Source organism: Peromyscus californicus, unplaced genomic scaffold (assembly GCF_007827085.1).
Source record: "Peromyscus californicus insignis strain IS unplaced genomic scaffold, ASM782708v3 Scaffold_3__1_contigs__length_106647218, whole genome shotgun sequence".
Taxonomy (NCBI): Eukaryota; Metazoa; Chordata; class Mammalia; order Rodentia; family Cricetidae; genus Peromyscus; species Peromyscus californicus.
Window position 1 is genome coordinate 88,744,190 of NW_026294551.1, and position 26,978 is coordinate 88,771,167.

The window sequence follows — 26,978 nt, forward strand, 5'->3', positions numbered from 1 at the left end:
AGGCGCGCCCTCCTCGAGGCGGAGCTTGGGTGCCCCGCCCCTAATCTTAGGAAGCGGACCCCACCCCGCCCTCCGCACCACGTGGGCCAGGCGCCCCGAAGCCTGATCCCTCGATTGAGGCAGGGTCAGAGGCTAAGGGTGACTGACTGCCCAGCGCCGGGTTCTCTGCAGCGTGGCTCGACTTTCGGGCGGCTGGCGAGGATGCTAATCCACAGGGTTCCTGAGCCCAACATCCCTCCCTCCGCTCTGAGGCTCGAATCCGCTATTTCAAACAAATCTGGGTTCTGCCCTCAGGGTGGCGCAATGACAGGAGCCACCAGGTGACCCTGGTAACTCATGCACCTAGGTGAGCTGGAGGACCCCGGGGCCGGACAAAGGTGGGAGGACGGGGGCGCTGGGCGGGGCTGCGCAGGCCGGGGCTGCTGAGTCCCTAGGGCGGTCGGCGGATGGCCCGGCCGGACGCGGGGGCCCAGGTCCTTCCGGGTATGACCTGCGGCGGGGGCGCAGAGGCCCTGGCGGGCGGGCCTGGGTGGTCTGGCGGAGGCGGAGGCCACGCCGGGCCACTTCGCCTCGGCGCCTGGAGAGAAGGAGGAGAGCGCTCAGGGTTGGAGAGGGGACGTTTCTCCTGAGGCCAGCGCCAAGCCGCCACTCCGAGCCGCGCCCGAGGTCGCCCCCGCGAGTTGGCTCCCGGCCGGGAGGTCTCCAAGGGCCACTAGGATTCTCTCGCCAAACTCAAAGGAGGCGTCGTACCTGCCACCCTAAGCTGTGGCTCTCGAGAGCCAGGTGACCGTAAACGAGGCCGCCTGTTTTCCAAACCAGTGGATGCAGCAGCAGGGAAAAACCGTGGGCCCGCTGTGCCGCCTCAGGGGCTCCTTTTCCCAGAAAAAAACCAATTGGGAAGTCTATGGGGTTGGGGGTCCGATTGCGCTTAGCGCAGGACTGGCCTCCCATCCCCAGCTCCAGCCAAGGCGTGAGTGGTGCCCTAATCTCCTGGTCTGGGATCCCAACCTCAGGCTTTCCCTGCAGCCCTGGAAAGGGCCAGTGCTGTGCAATTGTGGCCTTGGGGCATCTATAGCTCTTGCCTGGAAGGAGGATGTCCAAGTCCCTGCCACCTGCTGAGGGGACCGCTAAGGAAGAGAGGCTGCGCCCCCACCCCGTGTGTGTGTGTGTGTGTGTGTGTGTGTGTGTGTGTGTGTGTGTGTGTGTGTGTGTGTGTTAAGTGGGTGGAGAGCTGGCTGCCATTGTCTGCTGAACTCTACCCTTACTTTAACTGTCACCTGACAAGAAAGTCCCTTCCCTATACATCTGCAGTGGCTGTCCTTTCCCTTGAGGATCCCTCCACTCAGGGTCCCACCTCCTGGGAAAGAAGTGTCTTGGAGGCATAAAGACCTCCCCCTTCCCCGCTGTCTAGTGCACTGTCATAGCGCCATCCATACCAGCAAAAGAAGTCTAAGAGGCGTAGCTGAGGATGGAGACAGGCCTGACCCCTAAGGTCTCAGGTCCCAACCCGTGCTTCCATGGACCCATGCCCTCAGGCCTCCACTTTGCTAAGAAAACACAAAACTGAGTTCTCATTGGGTACCCCAGAAGTGCAGCTTCTTCCTGGCCCCCACGGGTGGGGCCGTAATATACTCACTTCTCAGATCCCCAGACTGCTTGGACCCTTGATAGAAAGGAGGTAGAGCTTATCCTGGCTCTACCCACAGTTTGAACCTTCCCATCACTGGAGGCTCTAGTGACTCCCTGACCCCCAGAGGACTGGTGGCCACCCCTGTTAGTTATGCAGGTATAGGCCACTATGGGCTGCCAGGAGCTGACCCAGCCCTGCCCAGGACATTGGCACACACATGGTGCCCTGAGCTCTTCTAGGCTGTGTTCAGAATTGAGCCCAGTACAAGCCGTGGCCCCACAGGTGTTGCTCCAGGCCCATGCCAGGCTATTGTTGGGTCACCTTGAAAGGCCAGCATATCCTCCAGGTCTTCAGATTCCTTTGAGGCTGACTGGTTCGCATCCTCAGCCACTAGGCAGATCCTGAACAGACATGAAGCGGTGGCTTCTGGGAAGAAAGCTATTCAGGGTGGGTTTTATGAGTTCCCTAGGACTGATTAAACACAGCTTCGTGCCATGGCCTCCTTAGGACCAAACAGTCAGGACCCTGCTTCATAGTCCCTGGTCTGGAGATCCTAGTGTTGAGGGCAAGGGGGCAACTAGCCCTCTCTTGAGATGCACCCTGTCGGGAAGGAGACTTTCAGAAGGGTGGTCCCAGAAATCTCAAGGATGTGGTGGTTCAGCTGAGATCTGAAGTTTGCGGCTTTTATGAAAGGAGAAAAGAGTAGCCCCCGTGGGCGGCACCCCATGCGAAGGCCCTGCAGCCCCAAATAGCACAGGCGTAACGATAATGCAGGAATCTGCAGGTCTTTAACACTTGCATGGAAACTGTAGGGACCGCCTCTCCATTTACCTTGTGGGCCACTGGGCCTTGTCCAGGTGTGGACCAGTTCCTCCTCCTCTTCACTCTTCTTCCGCCCCCACCCTGCTCCTCGGCTGGTGCTAGTTTTGCCCCAGTCGGCATGACCTTGCCCTGGCCTGGAACTTCCCCGTTATCATGTGGGTTTTGCAGTTTTAAAGTGAGGACCTCATTGGCTAAACTTAGTCCACGTGCCCATTCCTGGACCATTGGCTCTGGAGCCTGGGGGGTGGGGGCGGTGATTGAGTAGGTCTGTAAACCTCAGGTTGGCTGTGTGTCCTCAGCCCTGGCCTGGTTCTCCCTCTGCCCCTGAATCCAGAGCTGTACTTCGGGCAGCTGGCAGGGCATCCCAGCACAGCCATGGAGATTCTTAATTGCTGACGTTGGCCTGGAAGAAACAAAATGCACAGGCAGCAAAGGGTGAACTCAAACAGGGCTCCTGTAGACTGTTGCGCTGCCCACTGTATTCCCAGAGGCAGGAGAGGGCCTCAGTGGATCAACTTGTCACTTCCAGAAGTCTGGCCTCCCAGTAACATGCTCAGGGCACTAGGCCAAGCCCTCAGTCTCCCACCCCCTCTTCGTTCAGTGGTCTCAGGGACATTGTCAGAGCTGGCTGCAGTGGAAGTTGCAGTTGGGGTCAGAGCTAGTCCCTCAAAGGAACAGCCATCTATAGGGGAACTGCTGATGTCAGTACCTACCCCCTCTGCTGCCCCATGGTCCGTCTCTCAGACCTACAAGAGCAGTTTTCCTGCCATACCACATTTGCGCACTCCTGTGTCATGCCCTGCTACACTGTGTGTCCCCAGCCTGCCTCTGGCTCCAGGGAGAGGTGAGCATGCTCCCTCCAGCCTAGCAGCATCTTTGGAGTTTGATGGCTCTTGCGACACCCTGCTGGGATAGTCTCAGTTTGAAAGGATTCTGGAAAGGGGCTGTATTTTAACCCATGCAGTGGAGTCCAACACTTATCTTCTGCAACATGACAGGTGTGTGCAGAGGCCAGAGACGTGTTGGGAATAGCTGTTGATTCTACTGCTTTGTCCCGTTGCCTCTGGTGCTCCTGGGTCCCTGAATTTCAAGCTGGGCCCCCTCCTTCACCCTATCAGGGCCCTGAGTGGAGCTGACTCCCAACAGTATCCAGAGGGTCTTGGTCCTTCCTCCTTGGCACAGAGCATTTGGAAGTCAAAGCCATCCTCAGTAGGGTCCTCAGGGTGCTCAAGCAGCTTTTCCTGGGTGGAAGTGAACTCCATGCCGCCCTCAGCAAAGGTGTCAGCATCTGTTACTGGGATGGTGAAGTCTGGTGACAGAGTGTCAGTATAGGCTAAGCTGGACTTAGGCTCATTCTGACACTAGACACCTGGATCTCCAGCCCCATGCCTGGTGCTCATCCTGGGGACCCCACATCACCCTGAACCTAGCCTTTCCCCATCACCTACTCCATGCCGGAATCCTGTGAGTACTGAGCTCCCCGGAAATGAAAAATGAGGGTCTAGAGCAGACTTTGGCGGGGACTCTCTTGGTTCCTGTGTTCATTCCCTCAAGCTCCACTTTTCCGATCCAGCAAGGCTTCCTGCCCATCCATGGGGGCCAGAGTTGCAACTTTACTAAGCAGAACCCTGTTTCCGGAATAAACAGTACAGCAAATGGTGACTTAGAATAAAAATGTAACAAAGTAGTCCCTACAGCCCAAACCTCTTCTGCCATGGTTGAAAGGTCCAAATACCTATCAGTGCCCCGGGGCAAATTAAACACACCACTAAATGGCTTTCGACTGTCTGGTTTGCATTTGTTCCCCTGAATGTGGTGAGGAAGGTTTCAGTTAGGTCGCAGTAGGGCATACACTGTGGTTTGGGCTGTTTGTTGGGCAGCATTCGTGGCTGATACAGTGAGTGGCAGTACATAGAGCTCTGTGGGCAGAGTCCAGCCCATAGGCCTCCGGGTTCTGACCTCTGGGCCGGGGCTTTCCAAGAACTCTTCCAGTTCAGAACACAGCTCAGAGCCGTGTTCTGCTGTCGGGACCTACCCCAGACATTATGCTTCCATTCTACCTTGAAGTCACAGCTGCTGCTGGCACTGAAGGCCTCATCTCCCTGGGGTTCAGGGGGAGCTGAGGGTGCAGTGGAAGAGGTACAGCAGCCAAGAGGACAGCCACTTGTGAGTCACAGCTTCAGTCCAGCCAGCAAATGGCATGACACCTGCTCACTGCCGCACCTGCTGGTCTCTGACGGGTTTTGGCCAGTGGACAGTCGCGGGGCGGGGGTGTGTCGGGGGGACCAGCCCAACTGACCACTCTTCTAGGAGAAGGCAACAGATGTGGAACCTGCCCCGCTTCTACAAGCAGACTTCAAGACATGAAAAATTGGGGTAAATGAAGGGTGCACAATTATATTCAGCCCAAGCTGGGTTCTTGGGGAGCCAGAGACAGCTGCGCCTGCTTGTCAGGGACAATAGCCCTGAGACAGTGGGGACTGCTGGGCTGGGGTGCCTGGGGACAGCTGGACGAGGTGCTGACAGGGGGCTCATTCCTCTGTGAAGCCGTTCCGCAGCTGCTGGGAGAGCTGCCAGCTAGCGGCGGGCAGTGTGCCCTGTCCCCATACCCATCTCAGCCACTGTGCTGGAGGCTTCAGGGAGCTAGGACACAGGATCCAACTAGGAGCGGGTGAGCCCCGAACCTCCAGAGACACCAGCCGGGGCCTGAGCTGGCGGTCCCTCTTGGGACCCCTCCCCACTTTCCCTCCCTCTTCTTGGAGCTCTTTGCCAGAATCCCCAGGGTAGCCATCCCTCATCTTTGTCCCCTCTGGCCTGCCAGCTTGACTGTTTCTCGTAGTTTTTGGCTAAAAGTGATGTTTAGAAGCCTGCGTCATGCTGGTGGCCACTAAAGGGGACAGGAGCAAATCTCAGGGCCCCCTGTGGCCCTCTCCTGTACGTGAGCCTCCAGCTGCCTAGCTCTGTCTAGGTTTTGCTTTCTATGTGGAGCACAGCTGAGTGGAGATCTAGGAGCTCAGCTGCCAGATGTTCAACACACAGACAAGTGTGGTATAAGCCACAACTTACTCTGACAAGTAGAAGCGATGCCTTCTAGGTGATCATGAAAACATCCCACTTAAGGGGCTCATTCATAGCTTTTGTTTACTTTTAAAAAAAATTTCGTTGAAGCTAGATATATATCTGTGAAGTGATGTACATCTGTGATTCTGATTCTGGGAAGACAAAGGCAGAGAGGATGGCTTTAAGTTCAAGGCCAGCCTGAGCTACATAATGAAACGTATCAAAAGAGAGAGAGAGAGAGAGAGAGAGAGAGAGAGAGAACTGAAATTCACATAAACCAAAGGATTCAGTGGCACGTAGGATATTAGCATGTCATGTATCCATCTAATTTCAAAGCATCCCAGAAGGCGTCCCCATGTCCCTTTCTCTCCCCCACCTCTTGAAACCACGATTTCATCTTTCATAATGCAGGTGCCTCTTCTACAGGTTTCCTACAACATGTCTGACTTGTCTCCACTCAAGGATTTAGAGTTCATCCATACGGTAGCATGTTCAACTTCATTCCTCTTTATGGGTGAATAATACACCAGTGCTGTTTCAGTTTTTAAAACAGAGTCTCACTGTTTAGCCCAGGCTAGCTCAAACTTGCTGCCATCCTCCTGCCTCAGCACCATCAGTACTGGGATCACAGGTATGCACCATCACACCGAGCTTCCCAGTGTACTGCTTATTAAATTCGGGTCAGAAATAGGCAAGACACTAACCTCTGCTTGGCTCAACTCTGCCCTGTGTGACCTGCTTGAAAGCCAGTTCCAGACAGCATCCCAAGAAGGCAGAGCCAGGGGCAAGAAACATGAGCCACTGAGGACATGAGTTCCCTGCAGACCCTTCAGCTGGCCTCGCCCACTGTGGGCAAACCCAGAGAGGAAGCCTAGAGCTGAGTCCCAGCCCCAGCTGGAGCGCTGGATGCTGGAACAAGAGGCCCATTTTATGCTCTGCACAATGCCCCATTGTGCCCTTCTGCAGAGAGACAATGTTACCACTGCAAGGGGAAGCTGAGGACAAAGAGCCCTTTGTGAGGATGGTCCCCACCTGAGCAGCAGCACCCAGGGTCAGGTGTGACCTGTCCTGTCCTTCCTCTCCTTCCATCCCCTGCACAGCGCTGGCTTCCAGAAATGACCTGGGGAAGTTGTGCAGGGCTGAGCTGCCTTCCCCAAACGCCTCGGCTGGCCCATCCCAAGCCTGGCCCATGCCAGTGAGAAGGAGGGGCAGGGGCAAGGGTTCCTAAGGAAGGACCTGGATACAGGATTCATAGGTTTCTTCCTTCAGTCTCTAAAGTTTTGAGACTTTGGGCAGATGCTGGCCTGTGGGAGGCCTGGCAGGTGGGAAGTATTTGTATTATCCATTGCAACATCTGTATGGGGCATACTTCACAGCTGGGCTCCCAAGGGAGTGTTTCTGAAGAAAAAGAAAAGGAAACTAAAAAAAACCCAAACACTTTATAGGATGTATTTATATGCTAGTACTCCAGAATCAGGGAGACTGGAGGCTGGGAAGAGTCCCAGCAGCTGCACACCAGTCCTGACCCAGGAGAGGCTCACTGTGGGCATGGAGGGAATCAACACTCACAGGTTGTTGGACCATGCAAACATTGGTAATTTATATGTCAAAACAGCTAGAGCAAAAAGGAGATACTAAAGACAAAGTGTTAAAAACAGTAGTGATAATTCACAGAGGCGCACGATCTGTAATACGTAAAGAGCTCTGAAAGATGAATGAAGGAAATCCTGCAGCGACACCAGCTGTTCCCGGGAGCCCCGTAGTTTGCCTGAGGACCCCTAGGGCTGGTGGTGCCATGGCCCTGCACACGTCTTTTCTCCTCTGCCGCAGAGCACCTCTCCAGTATCATTTGTGTGCAGGGCCTGAGTGGCCCCTCACATGAAAAAGGACAGTTGCTACCAGGCCTGTGGCCTGTAATACCAGTACCGAGGAAAACAGAGTCATGAGGAATGACAGTTCAAGGCCACTATGAGCTCCTAAAAAATAAGTAAGTAAATAAGTAAAATATAAAAGCAGAGTCGCAGGTGTGTCGTCTCCTGGGGATTCTGCTCAGGCCATTGGTCGGTAAAGTCTTCCCCTCTGACTCCTTGATGGCGCTCTGGCCACATACATCGCTTGAGATCCATTCTCAGATCCTCGGAGGAGCGCCACTTGTCTCCTGGGGTCTCTGAGGACCACAGAAAAGGAGATTTAGGTAGGACAGGAAGCTGGAGCTCCCGGCTGAATTTCAGGCTTGTTCCCGCCAACTGTCTGTATGCTTCGCGCCTTGCTGGGCGGCGGGCAGCCTGGGAGCGCAGGGTGAAGGACCTGCTCTGCCGCTGCCACAGGCCTGGCCTTCGCGGCTGCAGAGTGGGGATCCACCGGCTCCTGCCAGTCGCTCCTTCCCCTGGTGCCTGACCCTCGGCACGTGCTGAAGCCACCACGGAGACGCCCACCGCTAGGCGAGCCCGCCCAGAGAGGGCGTGGCGCGTGGGCGTTGGCTGCAAGTGGTAGGCGTGTCGTCCAGGGGAGCTTGTGGGACTTTCCAGAAGTGTGGGCGGGACCTCCGTGCGCATGCGCCCAGATAGCCTGGTAATGGCTGCGCCCGAGGGGTCGCTGAGGAAACGGAAGGTCGGAGATGTGGATCAGAGTCCGGCGTCGCCACCCACTCCTGCTCGCGATCCCGTGGGCTCTCCAGCCCGGCTGCGCACTGGCACCTTCTGGCTGACCAGAGTCGTGCTCCTGCAGGCCCTCGCTTTCATATACTGTGAGTGTCCTGTGGGCGCGGGCTGTCGCCCGCATCCTGTGACCTGTCCCAAACCCCTGCTCGCTTCCGGAATCCCTCTAGCCCCTCTGTACGCTTCTGGGACTCTGCACCATCCCAACAATCCTGCCCTTCTGTGAGCTCCTGGACCCCGCCTTCTTACTTCCCATTCCATGGATGCCTAAACTTATGTCAGGTCCCTCGGCACGTCCTTGAGACCCCCAACCCCACCTGGCTCGACACAGCCCCACTTAGCACAGGTTAAGAGGCAAAGGCATCCCCATGCACTCCTTCTGCGTTCTCCCTGGGAGTGGTGAAAGACAGTGCTATGTAATTCTGTTCCGAAGGCCTAGGGGAGATGAGGATCTTTAGCCTGCAACTTAGACGTAGCCTTGCCACTTTTGCCTTGTGCCAGCCGCCCCCGGCACTGGACCCAAAGGTAGTGGTGCAGCAGCCCCAACTTGGACATCTTGGAAGGGCACCTAGCAAAGGGCCAAGGGTCTAGCCAGATTCATTGCCAGGGTAGAAGTGTGTACCTGCTCCCGAGGCTCAGCCAGGTCAACTCTGGAAGGACTCCCGGGTTCTGCCTAGGTTCTGGCTCTGCGGGCCTGCACAGCCGATTGCAACATCCCACACATGCCTGAGCCTAAGGAGCCCTTAGGAGCTGCCTTCATTTCAGGAAAAGCAGAACTGAGAGGACTGGCGGTCATGCTAATGTTTTCCTTTTCCGTATTGTTTTGTTTTGAGACAAGGTTTCTCTCTAGTCCTGACTGCCCTGGAGCTCACTCTGTAGACCAGGCTGGCTTCGAGCTCATAGAGATCTGCCTGCCTCTGCCTTCAGAGTGCTGAGTTTAAAGGTGTGCACCACCACACTGGACACTGATGTTTCTTTACTATCAGCTCATCTGTTATTCCTACCCACAGAGAAGTGGGCCAGGAGATGTCATATAGGGCCAGCTCTGAACGACTCACTGTAGGGGAAGCCTGATTCCCCAACCTGTCCTACTCACACTGGGCCTGGCCTTCCTGTGGCTATCACACAGAGTTCATGCTTAAAACCTATGGACACCTAGCTGGTGGAAGCAGCTGTGGATTTCACATACCTCGGGGGTGGCCCTGGGACCATGTGAACACTGGTGGACGTAGCCTAGCCTTTTAGTAAGGAGGGCAAAGGTAAGGAGTGCTAAATCAGTCCCCAGGGCCAGAGCAAGGCTGGAATGGCAGTGCTTGACAGGCCAGTCCCCCTGCCTGGCTTGTGCATGGTGCACATTGGGCATTTTTAGGAAGAGTCACCTCTGAGGCTTTGGGCTGTGTCCATGTGGCTCTCCTATGGAGGAGTCAGGTTCATGTGCATTTTTTGTGTGGCAGCCTGGCCACTTCCTAGGGCAGAGAACTAGAGTTCTTAACCAGATGGTCCCTGTAGGGTTGTCCGCCTGGGTTCCACTCATTCTCTCTAAAGTTAGTGGAAAAAATACCCAGACTTATGTTGTTCTATCCCATGCAATACTAAGGAATCATGGGTGGGTTAGTACTGGCACCCTCAGAGCAAAATGAGGGGAGTCTTCAAGATGGATATTGGAAAGCACAGTGGTAGCTGGTGGCTTTGGGCTGACGACACTCTGCTGCAGAGAGACTCAGAGGCTCTTGGGTGAGCAGGTGCTGCCTTTGGTCAATACAAGAGCTAGAGCTTCAGCTTGAGGCAAAAGGCAGAGATCTCCAGCTGCTGCTCAGCATGTTTGTGTGATGTCCTTTTCTTTCTTATCCCATGTGTACCTGAGGTGGATGTACTCTTTAGGTTTCCCATCTTCCTGTGTCATGGTTTTCTTAGTTGTGATGGCCCTGGGCAAGCAGCAGTCCCAAATGTAGTTGCTTCTAAAAAGTTCTAGATCTCACTGGACTGTGAGCTATACTCTGAGGTCCCTTCAAAGTGACAGGCAATCCAGCTATTTCCCCTGAATGTTGATTTGGCAATACTTCTCCTATGGATAGATTTGTAATTAAATACAGCCAAGTGCATTCTGAGATTTCCCCCTCTTAGGAGAGGGGGATCTACAGGTCTTTCCTTATGCATATTGTGTCAAACGCATCTGCTGCCTATAATCCCTGCACTGGAAAGGCAGAGGAAGAGAGTCTGGAGTCTGAGCCCAGCCTGAGCTACATAGTAGCAAGACTCTGTCAGAGATAAATAATAAAGACTTTCATGAAGACGTTGGTCAGAAAACAGGATGAGTAACAGCACTGTGTGGCCTGCCAGTGATTCCTCAAAACCAGACCCAGAGGCAGCCTGGTAGCAGCAGGCCCGTGCACTCCACCTGGTGTGGCTTGAGTGCTTCCATGGCAGTCCCGCAGTCCCGGTGTGTGCGAGCAGATGGCAAGGGTGAGCTCCACACAGGGCAGGTGTGCATAACTCCATCTCCCAGAGCGGCTGCAGCAGCGAAGCCATGGAAGCTGAGGCGTGTCGGTACTTGAGAGCAGTTTTCCTGCAGGGACCACCCAAGCCACTTGAAGATTTGCTTGTCACCCTGAAAAGTGGCCTCCAGTCCCCGAGGACACTCACTCTGTTGAGCAGGCACTAATGTGTCAACTGTCATGCACCTCATTCATGCATCACAGTGTGTGTGTGTGTGTCCAGTGACATCATTGTGACCCACATGGGAGAGAATGTATTCAATGTTTGGCTCAGTGAGCTGTATCAGGCTTTCTTTTTTTGGACCACCAACCAGCTCCCAAATCATGACATGGAAACTTATTAGTTATGCATGCTCAGCCATATCTTACATTTGTCCTGCTAGCTCTTATAACTTAACCTGTTTCTCTTCATCTACGTTTTGCTTCAGGACTTTTTACCTTTCTTTTCTTCTGTATATCTTACTTTCACTGCTTCTTGTGTCTAGCTGCCTGGCTTCTGGCCCAGGGTGTGTCCTTCTTTCTCCTCCTCCTCCTGCTCCTCCTCCTCCTCCTCCTCCTCTTCCTCCTTTCCTTTTTTCTTCTTTTCTTCTTCTTTCCTTCTCTTTCTGCCTAGATTTCTCTGCCTAGTTATTCTCTCTGCCCACCAGCCCCAGGCAATCAGGGGCCTTAGGCAGGCAAGGTGAAACAAATGTAACACATCCTTACATTGTTAAACAAATGCAGCAGAAGCAAATGTAACACACCTTTACACAGCTAAAGTAGTAGTCCTCCGCATAAACAAATTAACACATCTTGACACAGTTAAATATTCCACAACAGTGAACGGCTGTGCTGTGAGTGGCAGGCCCTTGGCTTCAGCTCTGCCCTCTCTTTACTGTCCCCAGGGACCAGGTCTTGTGCACCAGACTTGCTCCTGAACAGGGTCTTTCTTGAACCCTAAGGACCACCCAGGAGGCCCAGGCTGCAGAAGGGACACTGGGAAACTGATGAGATCCATCTCCTCCTGCTCTCAGGAAGGGCGGGTTCTGGACATGAAGACTCGTGGGACAGGACTTCCCAGCCTCAGCTGTGAGATTGCGGTGTCTGGAGTGTGGGGCAGTGCTTATTCCGGTCAACCTATTGCTCTCCCTGAGTGTGACAAGGACACCGAGGGCACATTCGTGTGTGAACTGTTGAAGTGACTCAAACCCTGACCTGGCATAGGCATAGGTCTCAAGTATTGTCATGTGTGCTCCTTGCAGCTGCTTGCTCACTTTTCCTCATTTCCACATGGTCCCAGCTGAAGAGAGGATAACAGAAAGCAGTCTTGATAGCCGGTCCTCTTGGTTCTTGGCATTCGTGGGCTGTACCTCTTTCCACTTCCGGGTAGCACAGGCCTGGAGTCAGGCTCCTCTTGTCCTATTATGTGCTTGGAAGGTAGACACTGAGGGAAAGGCGTTTGGGCCTGTAGTGCTAAGGCCTGGGGTTTGGCCACAGTCAGCAAGAGCAGCAACAGACAGCATTATAGCAGGTCTGAAAAGGAGAGAAAACAGATGCCTCATTTTAGCTTTCTCTCTCTCTCTCTCTCTCTGTCTCTCTCTCTCTCTCTCTCTCTCTCTCTCTCTCTCTCTCTGTCTCTCTCTCTCTCTCTCTCTCTCTCTCTCTCATAGACAGAGACACACAGACACATAGAGAGAGAGAGAGAGAGAGAGAGAGAGAGAGAGAGAGAGATTGAAAGAGCGAGGGTCTGCTGCAGTTGAACCCAGGATCTCACTAGGGCATGTTTCCACCTAGGAGGTCTTTGCAGGCCTTCCTTAAAAGTGATTTGGGATTTCCTCCTTGGGAGCTGGGCATGCCTGAGAGTAGGTTCTTGGTTCTGCTTTGAGGTCTTGGGTGTTTGAAGTGTTCTTTCTCTTCCCTCTCAGCTGTTCAAGGAGTTGACACTCACATAGGGCTTCCTATTTGCAAGCCCGTTTATTGCCATTGTTTCCTGGTAAGTAAGTGGTTTCCTGTGCGGCATGTCTTAGGGCTACTTTCTGAAAGTGATGAACTGGGGGTACCAGATCTCCTTTCTCTTCTATGCACTGCCCTTTGAATTTCGGTACCCTGAAAAGGACACTCGGTACCGTAGCCTCCTGGCTGAGGGCTGTGCATGGAAAGCGGTGTGTGTGCCCTGTGGGGTGAGGATGGTGCTTGGGTGAGTTGACTGAGCAGGTGTCTTCTCCACCCCCTCTGCCTGCAGATGCACCTGTGTGGCGATCTGCTGGAGGGTCTTAGACCTATGTGTGCACCCATGCTGTTGTAGAAGAAGCTGGTGTTGCCCATGTAGCTATGGGCTGTGTGTATCTTCTGAGCTGCCTGGAGAGGCAGTGGTAGGTGGACATGGACCCTTCTGCTCTATGGTGAAGGCAAGGGCATGGGAAGCCTTGTGCTGGGGCTCTGGTAACTCCAGGAGCCTCCTGGACTACAGGATGCGGAGCCCAGCTCTCATATTTCCATATACTGGGTGACTGGTAGCTGGCTTTGAAGGAACATTGACTTAGCCAATCAACACACTGTGGATTCGCCAAAGCCAGGACCAGCCTGGGGACCCCACAGCATCAGTTCTGTGTCTCTTTGGTCCCCTTGTTGGTATCTTCCAAATGTCCTCTTGGTTGACCATGTGGAGCAGGTCTAGCCACATGCTCTGTAGAACTGTCTCAAGTTGGGTCTGTCCAATGCTTCCTGCTGGTTAGACTTGAGGTGATAGGTTTGGGGAAGATTCCTCCACTGTAGAGTTTTCTTGTCACACTCACCTGACACCCACACTGTTCTGTGTCATCTGGTCAAGGTGTGTCTGCCAGGCATGTATCTCTGCTGGTCTCTTAGTTTATACCCAAGGGAAGAGGGACCCCATCCCTGATTAAGGAGGTATACCTGCAGTTCCTCCTTGGGGTTCCTCTGGGAGGCAGAGGTGGATCTTCAGTGTCTTCACAGAGTGAGTGCATTGCTGAGCACTCCTTCATGTCTGGCTTATACCTGTCTATGCTCGCGAGCAATTGGTGCCCTCTATCTCCCTGTGGTGACTGGTGACTGTTCCCTTACGTGTGCCTCCTGCCTCTCATGTACCTTTCAGTTGCTGGGGTGGCCCCTCATTTTTCAGCTTACAGGTCTGAGTCTCTTCTGGTCTCCTGCCCAGCTCTGGGCCCAGTTGCTTTTCTAAGAAGCCCCATTTCTTTGGGTAGAGAGTGACATGGGAAACCCCAGGCTAGCTGTTAGGTCCCCGCTGCAACCGTCATGGTGGGCAGAGCTGGTTTTGGTATCACCAGGGCATCATGTACATATGTGATTGCCTCTGTCTCACGGTGAGTGCAGTAAAGAGAGTGCTAGCCTCTGGTTGGCACACGGGCCCCGTGCTAGCCTTACCTGACTACCCGAGGCTGTGTGCTCCCGCTTTGGACTCCGCTCCCACACCCTGCGGCGGCGTGTGCTCACTTAGACTCCTGGGGACAGAGCTAGCCAGAGCACCATCCTGGCACGACTCCTTTGTCCTTGTCCCTGAAGACATTGAGCCATTCTCTATCAGGAAGGTCATATCGAACATGTGTTAGGGAGTTGGCTCTCCTAGTCTAAGTCTACATCCCCCACTTGCTTGCCTCAGCACCCTGGTTGTTTTTTTGTTTTTCTGAGTCTGTGTGCTAATATTGTCTTGTGGGTTTTGACAGACGCATGCTGCTGTCTGTCACCACAGTGAAATCCCCCTAGTGTAGGTGGGCAGCCACTTCGCGCCCATCCCCCAAGCCCACGGTAATCCTGTTTCTGCCTCTGTGGATGGCTCTGCCCTTCCCAGGATGCCTTGTGTGTAGAGCTTTCAGTCTGCAGTCCATATAGACTGAACAAGCTGCATTTTTACTGTCCATCCATGCGTTGCTAAGTCAGTCGCTCCTGCATCTTTACCCAGGAGTGCCTTCCCACTCTCTGAACGGGGCAGTTTATTGCCACCTTGAGAGGCATCTTCACTGTGTCCAGTTTTTAGCAATTACTAACAAACTACTCTGAACATATTGTGGAGCATCATGATGGGTCGTGCAGGCTCCACTGGTCTGCGTTTGACTGTACAGGACCCTGCTTATCTTCAAGAATAGTGACTCTGTTATTTTGCTCTCTCTCTGCCCAGGTGATAAGCAATCCTGTGGTCCTGAGCACGTGTATGGCCAGGTTTTTCCAGATTTTGGCCTTTTGGTTGGCCAAATTAGAGACTGTTTCATGTATCCTGGCCTTGAACTTATTCTGGCTGAGGCTGACCTTCTGCCTCTGTCTCCCAAGTGCTGAGGTTACAAGCATGTACCACCATGCCCAGAACCTCACTGGTTTTATTGGTGTTCCCCAGTGGTGGTGGCACCGCACACATTTTCCTGCTTGCTTGTCATATGTATTTGTGCGCAGCAGACAGTCTCGAGACCTCTTCACATCTTTTACTCCGTTTGGATTTTCTTACTACTGTGTTTCAGGAGTCCTTTAATGTGAATCCTTTATCAGATATGTGGTCGCAGCGTTTCCCTCTGGTCTGTGCCTCATCTCCTCATCTCCTCTGAAGTTTCTTTTGCACATTTAAAGTTTTTTTATTTTTTATTTTCATGAAGTCCACGGACTAAGTATTTTATCTAAAAATTTTGCTGCTGAACTTGAGTCACATAGACTGTCCCTTCCTCTCTTTCCCTTTTTGTTTTCTGAGCTCACAGTTAGTTACAGGAGTGCTGGGATGACAGGCATGAGCCACCAGGCCCAGCCTCGATGTTCTTTTATATTTGCTTCTAATAGTTTGGCTTTTATCTATACCACATTTGGTTTGTGGACTTTTTGGATTTTTTTTGTTTTGTTTTTTTGAGACAGGGTTTCTCTGTGTAGCTTTGGAGCCTGTCCTGGATCTCGCTCTGTAGACCAGGCTGGCCTCGAACTCACAGAGATCTGCCTGCCTCTGCCTCCCAAGTGCTGAGATTAAAGGTGTGCGCCACCACCGCCCAGCATTGGATGAATGTTTATGTAAAGTGTGAAGTCTGAGGCCATCTTTTTGCACATGGATTTGGTATTAGCTTGCTTTTTGTACTGTCACATGGGCCTGGGTATGGACGAAGGTTGCATTTTGCTCAGTTTGGGGGCTGAAAGTAAGTACACTGTGGTAGTAGCTCTGGTGAGCACACACACACCCCCACCCCCGCACCCCCCCAAGTCATCTTTGAATGGATAGCACCATGATAGCATCAGAGAGCTGACTCTTGTGGGACAAGAAGCTAGGGTGACAGCGGGGGATAGTCTTGTGAGCTCCTGCTAGGTTCCGCATCTTAAAGGCCCTCCAGTACTGCCACACCGAGGATAAGCCTGCATCCCAGGGAATCTTGGGGTCAAGCCACATTGATACTGTAGCAGTTGGTCCAGCTGCAGCTGTTGTGATCTTGGTGTATCTACTGCTGGGCCCTCTGCTCCCCTCCACTGATTCTGTGGCATCATCCTCACCATCCTCACCATCATATCATCATCCTCACCATCCTCACCATCATATCATCATCATCACCATCATATCATCATCCTCACCATCCTCACCATCATATCATCATCCTCACCATCCTCACCATCATATCATCATCCTCACCATCCTCACCATCCTCACCATCGTATCATCATCCTCACCATCCTCACCATCATATCATCATCCTCACCATCCTCACCATCATATCATCATCCTCACCATCCTCACCATCATATCATCATCCTCACCATCATCAACATCATCATATCATCATCACCACCATCATCACCATCATATCATCATCACCATCATCATTGTCGTCATCGTCATTGTCATCATCATCATCATTTTACCAATTCTCCTTATCTTGATAAGTGTAGATTTGTGCAGTGAGTCCTGGAGGTGGTTAACCTGGATGCCACAGCTCTATCCCTCTTCTAATTACTTCGGCTCTTCTGCTTCCTTTGCCTTTTCATATACGCTGTTACAGTCAGCTTGTCAGAATCTATAGGAGAGCTCACTACTTGATTGAGATTGTTGACTTGGTGGGTTCAATGGAGAGTGCAGCTCTCTGCTCCATGGACATGGTTTAGCTCCCCATGCATTCTGACACTTCTTTCTTTATCCTGTGTCTTGAAGTTTTCCACAGATGGAACCATCATATGCATATATATATTTGGTTTTTCAAGATAGGGTTTCTCTGTGTAGCCCTGGCTATCCTGGAACTTGCTCTATAGACCAGGCTGGCCTCCAGAGATCCACCTGCCTCTGTCTCCCAAGTGCTGGGATTAAAGGCGTGCACCACCACCACCGCCGCCAGGCTCCTTTTTTCCTTTTCAAACTTAGACAACGTTGCTCATTGCTTGTGTGTAAGAACACAGCTGACTCTTCTGTCCTGACCTTACGTCCTATCCCATGATCTGGATAACTCACTTATTATTTCTAACAGTTGCCGGGCTTGTCTTACTTTTGTGGGTCCTTTGGGTTTTTCTACATAGACCACTTTTGCTAATAAAGACATTTCTTCCTCCTCTGTCTGTCTATCTTTTATTTCTCTCCTCTCTCCTTTTCTCTCTCTTTATTCTGCCTGCCCCCCATACACATTTGGCACACACAATTTGGGCACCTCAAAGAAATGAAAGTGCCCTGTGGAGGGTGGATCCTAGAAATGGACTCAGAAGTCTGAGCTTGAGTTGCACTCACAACCTCATGAGTGGCCCAGGCCACCGGCCCTGGGGAGCGTGCTGTCGATGGAGCCAAGTCACCAGGCCATTCCATGACGGCTAACGCCAAGTGCTCACACATAACCAGGCGCAGGCTCACAGGAGCAATGTCAGTTTGCTTGCTTACACATCGTGTGAGAGCAGACACAGTACGCATGTGTGCACACAGCATGCTGGCTTCCAGAGCCTCCAAGGTCCTGAGAGGGTGTGTGCTACTTATGTGTAGCGTGGGCGCTTTGTTACTTTTCTGTTGTTGTGATGAAACACTATGACCAAGGCAACTTATAGAAGGAAGAGTTTTATTTGGGTTATGGTTCCAGAGAGCTAAGAGTCCATCGTGGTGGGGAGGCATGATGGCACAGGATAGGCGTGGCTGCAGGAGCAAGAAGCTGAGCGCTCACATTCTCAGGGACAAGCCAGAAGCAGAGAGTGTGAACTGGAAATGGTGTGAGGCTTTTAATCTCAGAGCCTGTCCCGAGTACATCCTTTCTCCAACAAGGCTGTATCCCCAAACCTCCCTAAATAGCACCGACAACTGAGAGCTACGTGTTCAAATACCATCTCTCATTCAAACCACACAGGTGCCAAGCCATGTGTACAGCCTCCTGTGAGAAACATGCACTGCCCATGAGGGCCTTTCCTGCTTCTATCTTCTTATGTCTGTGGGCCTGTTTCCTGTTTCTGTCCTCTCCTGGTTGTTTTTTTTTTTTTTTTAATTTATTTTAATTTATTTTGCAATACAATTCAGTTCTACATATTAGCCACGGATTCCCTTGTTCTCCCCCCTCCCGTCCCCCTCACCTTCCCCCCAGCCCCATCTCCTCCAGGGCAGAGCCTTCCCCACAGACTGAGATCAACCTGGTAGACTCAGTCCAGGTAGGTCCAGTCCCCTCCTCCCAGGCCCTGGTTGGTTTTTATTGTCAACCTGACTTAACCTCGGGTCACCTGGGGCGAAGGAATCTCAGTGGAAGAATTGCTCCGTGAGACTGACCTGTGGGCACGGCTGACCTGTGGGCACGGCTGTGGGGCGTTGCCATGATTGCTGACTGATGTGGGAGGGTCCAGCCCGCTGTGGGTGGTGCCATCCCAAGGCAAGTGGCCCTAGGCCGTGTTAAGAAAGGTAGCTGAGTGGGAGCCAGAGAGCAAGCCTGTAAGCAGAGCTCCTTCATTGTTCCTGCTTGAGTTTCTGTTCTAACTTTCCTCAGTGACAGACTGTGACCTGGAAGTCTAAGCCATTTCCTTCCTTACGTTACTTTGGGTTGTGGTGTTTGTCACAGCAACAGAAAGCAAACTGGAACCTTCTTTCTTATGTCTATAGAGCCATTTCCTCCTCATACACCATTATGTCCATAGGACTGTTACCTCTTCATATCCCGTTACCCAAAAGGGCCTTTTCTCCTGTACCCGTAGGGGCCTGTTCTTGCCTGTGTCCCCTTGTGCCCATGGAAATCGATCACATTCATGTCCACTTGTGCCCATGGGGGCCTATTCCTACTAATGTCTCTTGTCCTCATGAAGGCCTTTGAAGCATCTCCTCTTCCCACAGGGACCCAGTTCCTATTTGCATCCCCTGAGCCCGTGGAGGGGTAGTCTACTCCTACTCACAACTCCTGCATTTGTGTCTTCCAGTTGTGGCCTTCTTGGTAGCCTTCAATCAGAACAAGGCCCTCATCGGTGACCAGGGCCTGCTGCCCTGCAGACTGTACCTGAAGAATGTCCAGCAGTACTTCCAGGGCAGAATCAACTGGGGTGCCTGGAGCTATGCTCCGACCATTATGTGGCTGTTGGACTGGTCAAACATGAACTTCAACCTGGACCTTCTTGCTCTTCTCGGGCTGGGCCTCTCATCCTTTGTCCTGGTGACTGGCTGTGCCAACATGATACTCATGGCTTCCCTCTGGGCCCTCTACATGTCCCTGGTCAACGTAGGGCAGATCTGGTAAGTAGAGCCTGCCACTTAACCCTATGGATGTACACCTACCTCCTGGCTACTGAAGTGCCAGGGTGAGCTTGTTCAGGGGCGTATTATTGAGTACTTAGGCCTTTGTAGAGGCTGCTGTTACCACTCAGGTAGCTTTTGTCTTTGGGGAGCCCCTCTGTCTTTGGGGAATAAAATGTGTGATTGTGCTTGGAGATATATATCTTCTTGAGAATATGCTCCAGTCTGCTTGAGCCATGAGGTTTGAGGAGACAGAGACAGAAATCACTGGGCAGCCAGTGGGAACATGGAGGGACTTGACTTTTAAAACATCACCCTTCTACTCTCACCAAAAGTGTCTTACCAGCCTATGCCAGATGCCACCCTAGGGCCATGGCTCAAACCTTGCTCTGATGGTGGCCTGTAGGACTAGAGGTATTGATGGAGCTCATAGGGCCCCCAAGGCCAGAGAAATTATGGACCAAACAAGGGCATGCTGGAGAAGTCCGTGGTCGTGGCGATCAGTGTCTGTGTGGACACATGGAAAGTGGATTGAGGGGGTTAGCACCTGTATTGGTTAGTTTTCTCCTTGCTGTGACAAAATTCCTCATAAAAGCAACTTAAGAAAGAGCAGGGGAGGGGCAGGCCCGATGGAACTTCAACCCACCGTCTCAGCAAGGCTGGCTGGCCAGCAAGCTCTGGATCGGCCTGTCTCACAATGCTGGGGTTCTAGACACATACAGCTCTCCCCAGCTTTTCCTCAGGTCCTCATGCTTACAGAGGCAGTGCCCTTACCCACTGAACCACCTCTCCAGCCCCACCCACGGACCCTTTCCCAGTCTCTGTTCAGAGGCATTCCTCATTAGAGATCCTCTCGCATCGGGTGTTCCTTGGGTTAGCAGTGAGTGTGAGTTGGCAGGTGTGCTGTCCACTTCAGTATGTCCTCCGTGGACATGCAGTAGTGTGCTCAAGGGATGTACCCACTGCTTCTAGCATCTGTGGTCAGACGGCCACCACCAAGCCGTTATTATTTCATCTGAGAACAGCATGGGTGTCTGCCAGGCTGGGAATCCCTTGATACAGTTTCAGAACCATCAGACTCCGAGCCCACTCACCGAGCCCAGACCCCGTGGCAGACCTCGGGCTCTTCCTTTCATTTGCACACATTCCATTCAGTTTTTCTTCTTTGTTGAGATATGGTTCATACACTGTGAGGTTTAACTAGTTACTGTGTACAAGTCAAGCTGAGCATGGTAGTATGTGCCTGTAATCCCAGCGCTAGGGAGACTCTGGTCAGACAGGAGAACCGCAAGTTCAGAGTAAACCTGAGCTACACAGTGAGTTCCAGGACAGCCTAGGCTAGAGAGCGAGACTCTGTCTCAAAATGGAATAAAACAAATAAAATATAAATTTTGCAAGTCAGTGGTTTTATGTATGCAGGGTTCTAAAAACCTTGCCACGGAGTTTAAACCATTCTCGTTACCAACGAGAAGCCTGTATCTTAGCCTATCCATTCATTCCTTCAATAGCCCTTGGTGACCAGTAACTGTTTTCTGTCTGTGGCTTTACGTTTACATCCATGGTGCTTAAATGCCCCAGGCATTTCCTGTGTGTGGCTTTATGTCTGGCGTTCCCCCCAGCATGGTGTTTGAGGGCTCTTCATGTATGACTTGCATCAATATGTCTTCCTTTCACGATATAGTAGGTGTCCATGCTTGATGTAGATGGCAGCGGAGTGGGGGTGGGGACACTGGGAGTGCAGCTCAGTGGCAGGGGCTTGCCGAGTGTCTTAGTCACTGTCCTGTTGCTGTGAAGGGACACCACAGCCATGGCAACTCTTAGAAAACATGTAATTGGGGACTGGCTTACAGACTCAGTGGTCTAGCCCAGTGTCATTCTGATGGGAAGCCTGGCGGCATGCAGGCAAGCGCTGGTGCAGCAGCTGAGCACTACATCTTGATCCGTAGGCAGAGGGTGAGAAACTGACCTGGCATGCGCCTTCGAAACCTTATGCGTACCCCCAGTAACCCCAGTGACAACTTCCTCTACCAAGTCCACACCTCCTAATCCTTATAATCCTTTCCAATATTGCCACTCCCTAGTGACTAAACATTCAAATATCTAAGCCTATGGGGGCCATTCTTATTCAAAGCACCACACCTAACATGTGTGATGCTCTGGATTCCAGCAGCAGAACACCGAACATCTGTCAGTGTGACTTCCAGGTAAAGGACACAGTGGCCACAGGGCCTACCGCATTCCTTGGACGGAGGCCCCCTGCCAGTGATTTATGGCAGGGTACCCTTGAGCTTCAGATCCTGGGGTATCACACTTGCAGGGGCCGTTAATGAGGATCAGTCTTCATGCAGGAAGAACAGATCTTGCCTCTGCTCGTTCTGCAGTGTCTTTTGCTGGTCTGCGGGCCGCGTCTCACCCAGCTTTGCCTGCTCAGGGCCTGGCAGCTGGTCCTCCTGGAGGCAGGTCCTCCCAGCAGTGCCCCATGGTCCACACTGCCCTGAGCTCACAAGTGGGTTCCGTTCATACTAGCTTAACATAGAAAACCAAGTCAACGTCTTAACGCTTTTCTTTTTGTGTGTGTTTCAGGTATTCTTTTGGTAAGTGACAATCATGCAGAAAAACCTCTGCGAGGGCTTGCCTTGTGTGTTGGGGTATGTATCTCTGTGCGTTTTGGGGAGGCTTATCTCACTGTTAAATACTTGCTGCTGTCGCATTGCTGCTGGCTCTGTGGGGGTGGGGGTGGTTCCACAGAGTTTGTTAGCAGGCTGGCGAGCCCTGAAGGTCGGCTCTGGTAGGAGTGGATGGCTAGGGTGGGTTGGGACTGGGGACTTCCAGGTGAGGTACTGGGATGCCTGTAGCAACCGCACTGCATGATAGTAGAGATGCTGGGGACTGGAGAGCTGGCTCAGAGGTTGAGTGCGCTTACTGCCTTTGTAAAGAACCAGGTTTGGTTCCCAGCACCTACATGGAGGCTAACAACCACCTTTAACTCCAGTTCCAGGACCTCCAATGTCTTCTAGCCTCCGTAGGCACTGCATGTATGTGGAACATAGATAATGCATACAAGCAAAACATTTATACATGTAAAATAAAAATAAGTAAATGTTGGGGAAAAAAATGGCTGGGTGTGGTAGTACATGCCTATAATCCCAGCACAAGGGAGACAGAGGCAGGTAGGGCTCTGTGAGTTTGAGGCCACCCTGGTGTCCATAGCAAATTCCAGCCACCACAACCACCACCTCCCCCCCGCAGGCTGCATAGTAAGACCCTGTCTCAAAAGAATAAAATAAAATAAAATAATGGGCATACTTAGGGTGACTACCAGAGAAGGCACTTGGAAGAAGTGCAGCAGGTTCCTACCACGTGTGTCTTACGAGTGTCCTATGGCCCACTGAGCCACACAGAAGTGTGTCCATAGAAAAGGGCACTGGTAGCTAACTAGAGATGCATTTCATTCAGGTCCTCCAGCTCATGCCAGCTGACAAGAATCACTGGAGTGTGGCTGAGGGTGGCCCCCAAGTGTCAGGGAGCCTGAGAATCTGGGGACTTACGTCTGTAAATTGACCTAACTCTAAAGTTCAGCAACAGAAGAGGAGACAACTGGACTTAGCCTTGCATACTGAGTGCGTGGCTTCAGCCAAGAGGCCTGAGTACCGAGTCGGTGTCCGACCTATGTTCTTAGCCCCGCGTACTGAGTGCTCCGTACAGAGCCGAAAAGGGAGATCCAATGGCAGACATGAGGGCATCAGTCGGCTGCCGCTGTTTCCCCTCATCTTCAGTTCTGAGGAGGCAGATAGCTGTACAAAGCAAAGCTGTTCCAACTGTGCTGATAGGGCTTTTCCCACATAGCCAAAGGCAGTGTCAGCCGGGCTGCTCAGCACTCAGTGGGTCCAGGATGTTCGTATCTGCTCCTTGTTTCTTGTATCAAAGTCCCCCAAGAACCCTGTGTTCTCCCCTGCCTCAGGGAACAAACCCTCTTTTCTTAGTGAACCTTGCTTGTCTGAAATTGCAACAAGGTTACTCTCCCTGGTTATGAATGTTGAAACCTTGAGGCCCTGACTCCTCTATCTGGATGGGATCCCTGCTCCTTGGTGCAGAAGATTCTGGCAATTACTGGTATAATCAAGTCTGAGGCGCTCTGGGTGCTCACTGCTAGCACTCCTTGGAGCTGAGGCTGTGTCGCAGGGCAAACATGATGAGCAGTGGCAGGTGCTCCACACATCTTCAGGCCTGTGCTTGGCAGTGGCTGCCCCATCTTGGGGTCTGGGAAGTGGGGTATCCCAAAGGTTCTAGGCACATATTGTGGGGGAGGTGAGATATAGAGGGATTGGGGACCCGGGAGCCTGTGTTATCACTGTAGACCTGCCTTCCATCTTCTCCTTTGCTACCCCAGAAAACAAAGGTCTGTTAGGGGAGGTAGTACAGGGCAGGCGTCTGATGCACTGGGTTCAGACCTTTCTGGAGGAGCTGGAGAGATGGCTCAGTGGTTAAGAATACTGGCTGCTCTTCCAGAGGACCTGGGTTCAATTCCCAGCACCCACTTGGGGGCTCACAACCATCGGTAACTCCAGTTCCAGAGGATCCGATGCCCTCTTCTGGCCTCCATGGGCACTGCACACATATACACAGACATACATTCTGGGCAGAATACCCATATGTATAAAATTAAAAAGACTCTTCTGGAGGCGTCTCTTCTCCAGCCCTGGGTTGCTGCCCACTGGAGCTGGAGCCTCCCAGTGAGCACTGCTCATCATCCTAGCTGTGTGTTCTTAATTGTATCAGTCCTCTCCGTTTCACAAGGAGGCATTAGTGGACCGAGAGCCGCAATGTGGAGCTGCCTGCTGCTAGTGGATCTCTGCGGGGCTTTATTACCTGAATGGGGGTTTGAAATGCCCTGAGCTTCCAGAGCCTCATCTCTCCGTGGGCATGAAGTCTGTATTTGTATCTATTTGTTTATTCATTTCTAGATAGACTCTGGACCCCATCCTGTTTTCAGACTCCTTATCCTCCTGCTTCAGCCTCCCAAATGCCAATGACAGGCATGCGCCACTATGCCTGGATTAGCATGAATTTGTTATATTGAAACGGAATCAGTAGAAATGTCCATCCCTCAGTCTCACCAGCCACCCTTGGAGTGCTTGGCAGCTCTGTGGTGCTGAAAGGTGTGAACTCTAGAAGAGTCTTTGAATGGGGCTTCATGGAGGGCACCCTCCATTCAGCTAGCAAAGGGGCCTCGGGCACCCCTATTCTTGGGCAAGGGTGAGCAGTGCCTCTCTGGCCAGAGATGTGGAGGACTGGCCTCTTCCGCACACATTGCCGCCATCAGTGACAGGATTCTGGCTAAGGAGCCTAGACAGTGAGGTCCCACTTCTAGTCCTGCCTTCATCTCAGACAATCAGTTCCTGAAAACACTCAGTTCTTATCAGCAATTTTTGGCTGTCTCTTTAAGAGGCCCCCTTTGATCGTGGAAATTTTGGGTTCTGCTCCATCAGCTCCCACCATCCAGTACTCCCATTCCTGCGCAGATGCAGTGGCTGAGTGAGCCAAGGGTATATGTTGGTGCTGGGTCACAGGGAACGCAGGCCGTTGGTCATCTGCTTTGTATTCTTTACTGCTTTCGGTTCGCCTTGGCAACATGCAGATCAAAGGCTGAGTTAGAAAAGGATTCATCCCGTGCCCTGCAGGTGTAGGATACTTCTGTCCCAGTGGGACTGTGCTTCCTGAAGTCCCTTCACCTGGCCTTCTGGAACTCACACTGTCCTGTGCTTTGGAAACTGCTGTAGTCTGCCAGGCTGAGCAGCAGGGCTTCAGGTCTCCTGCAGGACAGGGCTGCTCTTGGCAGGCGCCAGCCCAGCACACACAGTACCCAGTGTGACTGCCGTCCCCAGCCTGATGACTGTCTCTCAGCATGACTGCTATCCCCAGCTCATCCACTGCCCCTGGCATGGCTACTGTCTCTAGCATAGCCACTATGTCTGCATGGCCACTGTCTACCTTGGGTTCCAGGCCATGCCAAGCTCTGTGTGCAGTGTGAAAGGGTTTCCATATAGAGGGCTGTAACCTTGTCTCCAGGGCTTGAGTCTATGTCCCGTCCTCTGGGTTTCCTCAGTTTGAATCCCAGACCGACTCCTTCTAGGCCTGGGCTGTGGGGGGCCAGGAGCGACGGTATGGCGACTCTGACTCCAAGGGCTATGATGGGAAAAGAGTGTCCTGCTGTAGGAACCACCCGCTGACAGGACTGGAGAGATCCTGTGAGAAGACTGCATGAGAGACTCCAGCCAAGTAGCATAGCTTCCTCCAGCTTGGCTCTTGGGCTATACTGTGTGGTCTTCCAGGCCCAGATAGGCAGTCAGGAAATCTAGCATATTCCAGAGGCCTTTGGAGTGTTTTAGACCATGAAAACATTTTGTAAGTTCTTTGGTTGTGTTTTCTGTGGTGGTGAATGGGGTGCAGGCCTTGACTTCCAAGTAATGCCCAGACAGTGTAACCCACACTTCCTGTTCTCTCTGCCTCGACCCCTTGGGACACTGGGTTTGGTCTCACTGTCTCTAGGCCACACTGTCTCTGGTGACCGTAAAGAAGGGGGGACCAAGCTGCTGTTGGGTGTAGTACTGTGAGAGAGCCCTGTGCCTCAGGAGCTCCCATCAGGCTTGCGGGGACTAGAAACCTTCGGTGTCCCTTGGGCCCCCACCACCGTGCAGGGCAGCACATGTCTAGTAGTCTAAGGATCTCCTGGGACTCAGAAAAGGGTTCTAGAAGACCCTGTGCCTTCTGTGTTCCAGTGCGACACAGTCAGGATAAGAATTGGACACTTTAGTGTTTGAATGAGTCTGAGTTCCTTCAGTTCAGCAAGAAGCTGCACTGATAAGTGATTAGTTTGTCCTCAGCTGATGAGGACAAGGACAGAAGTTCTGTCTGCTGTGTCAGCTGCCTGGGCACAGTGTCCAGGCACAGGGACCCACAGAGGCATCTGCCTCGGATCACACGCAACCCATTAGCTGTAAACACAGCAGGAGTGTGGAGACAACTTTAAAGCATGCAACCCAAGGAAGCGACAAGCCAGTGGGCAGGCCACAGGGGAGAGAGGCCAGGGGTCTGCAGGAAGCTGATTGGCGTGTCAACAACCATGGCTCCCATGCAGCCCAGGAGGGCCCAGGCTGCATTGCAAGAACGGTACTCAGAGATTATCTCGTGAATTCTGTTCTTGGCCACCATATCTGTAGTCTTTCCAAGTGGATGCAGCTCTTAATGACTTGGGGAGCTTTGTTCTTGCCAAATGGAGGGTTCCCTCTCCTGTCAGCCCGTCCTTGGCAGGCCCTGGGCTGCACGGGATGTTTACATGGCTGGGACACTCGAATCTGGGTGTTTCCCTTCATGGCAGCACCTCCCGCCAGCCGTTGTGAATTAAATGCCCCATGTGACCCTTCACCCTTGCCGCTCTTAAATTCATGCTTTAAAAACAGCTTAATGAGGGGTTTACTGGCCCAATTGGAAGTTTTTATTAAGACCCATTAGTGAGTGAGCAGAGGCCGCCTGCAGGAAGTGATTAGCACAGTGGCCCAGCCCAGCAGGTTCCGTGAAACTGTTTCCAGACCTGTGGCTGACACTGCAGTGGCCCGCAGAACCCTCTGCTGCAGTTTCTAGTCCTTGTTCTCCGCCCAGTCCCAGTG

The 26,978-nt window shown here is 52.4% G+C and overlaps 1 protein-coding gene across 6 annotated transcripts in view; it reads left to right on the top strand.

The window, feature by feature from the left end:
- The first annotated feature begins 109 nt into the window (after positions 1–109).
- Lmf1 (lipase maturation factor 1) overlaps positions 110–26,978 on the top strand; it is a 93,374-nt gene continuing 66,505 nt past the window's right edge. For 2 of the 6 annotated variants that reach the window (XM_052758752.1, XM_052758756.1), the window contains exons 1-2: positions 19,199–19,311; positions 21,895–21,959. Coding sequence is in view for 2 of the 6 variants with exons in the window: in XM_052758751.1 (XP_052614711.1) it covers positions 337–346 (10 nt within the window). In the remaining 4 variants the exon portion in view is untranslated. Of the gene's footprint in view, positions 347–8,096; positions 8,259–19,197; positions 19,312–21,894; positions 21,960–26,978 lie in introns of those variants that run through there. The other 4 variants (XM_052758751.1, XM_052758755.1, XM_052758754.1 and 1 more) reach the window with 3 other exon arrangements.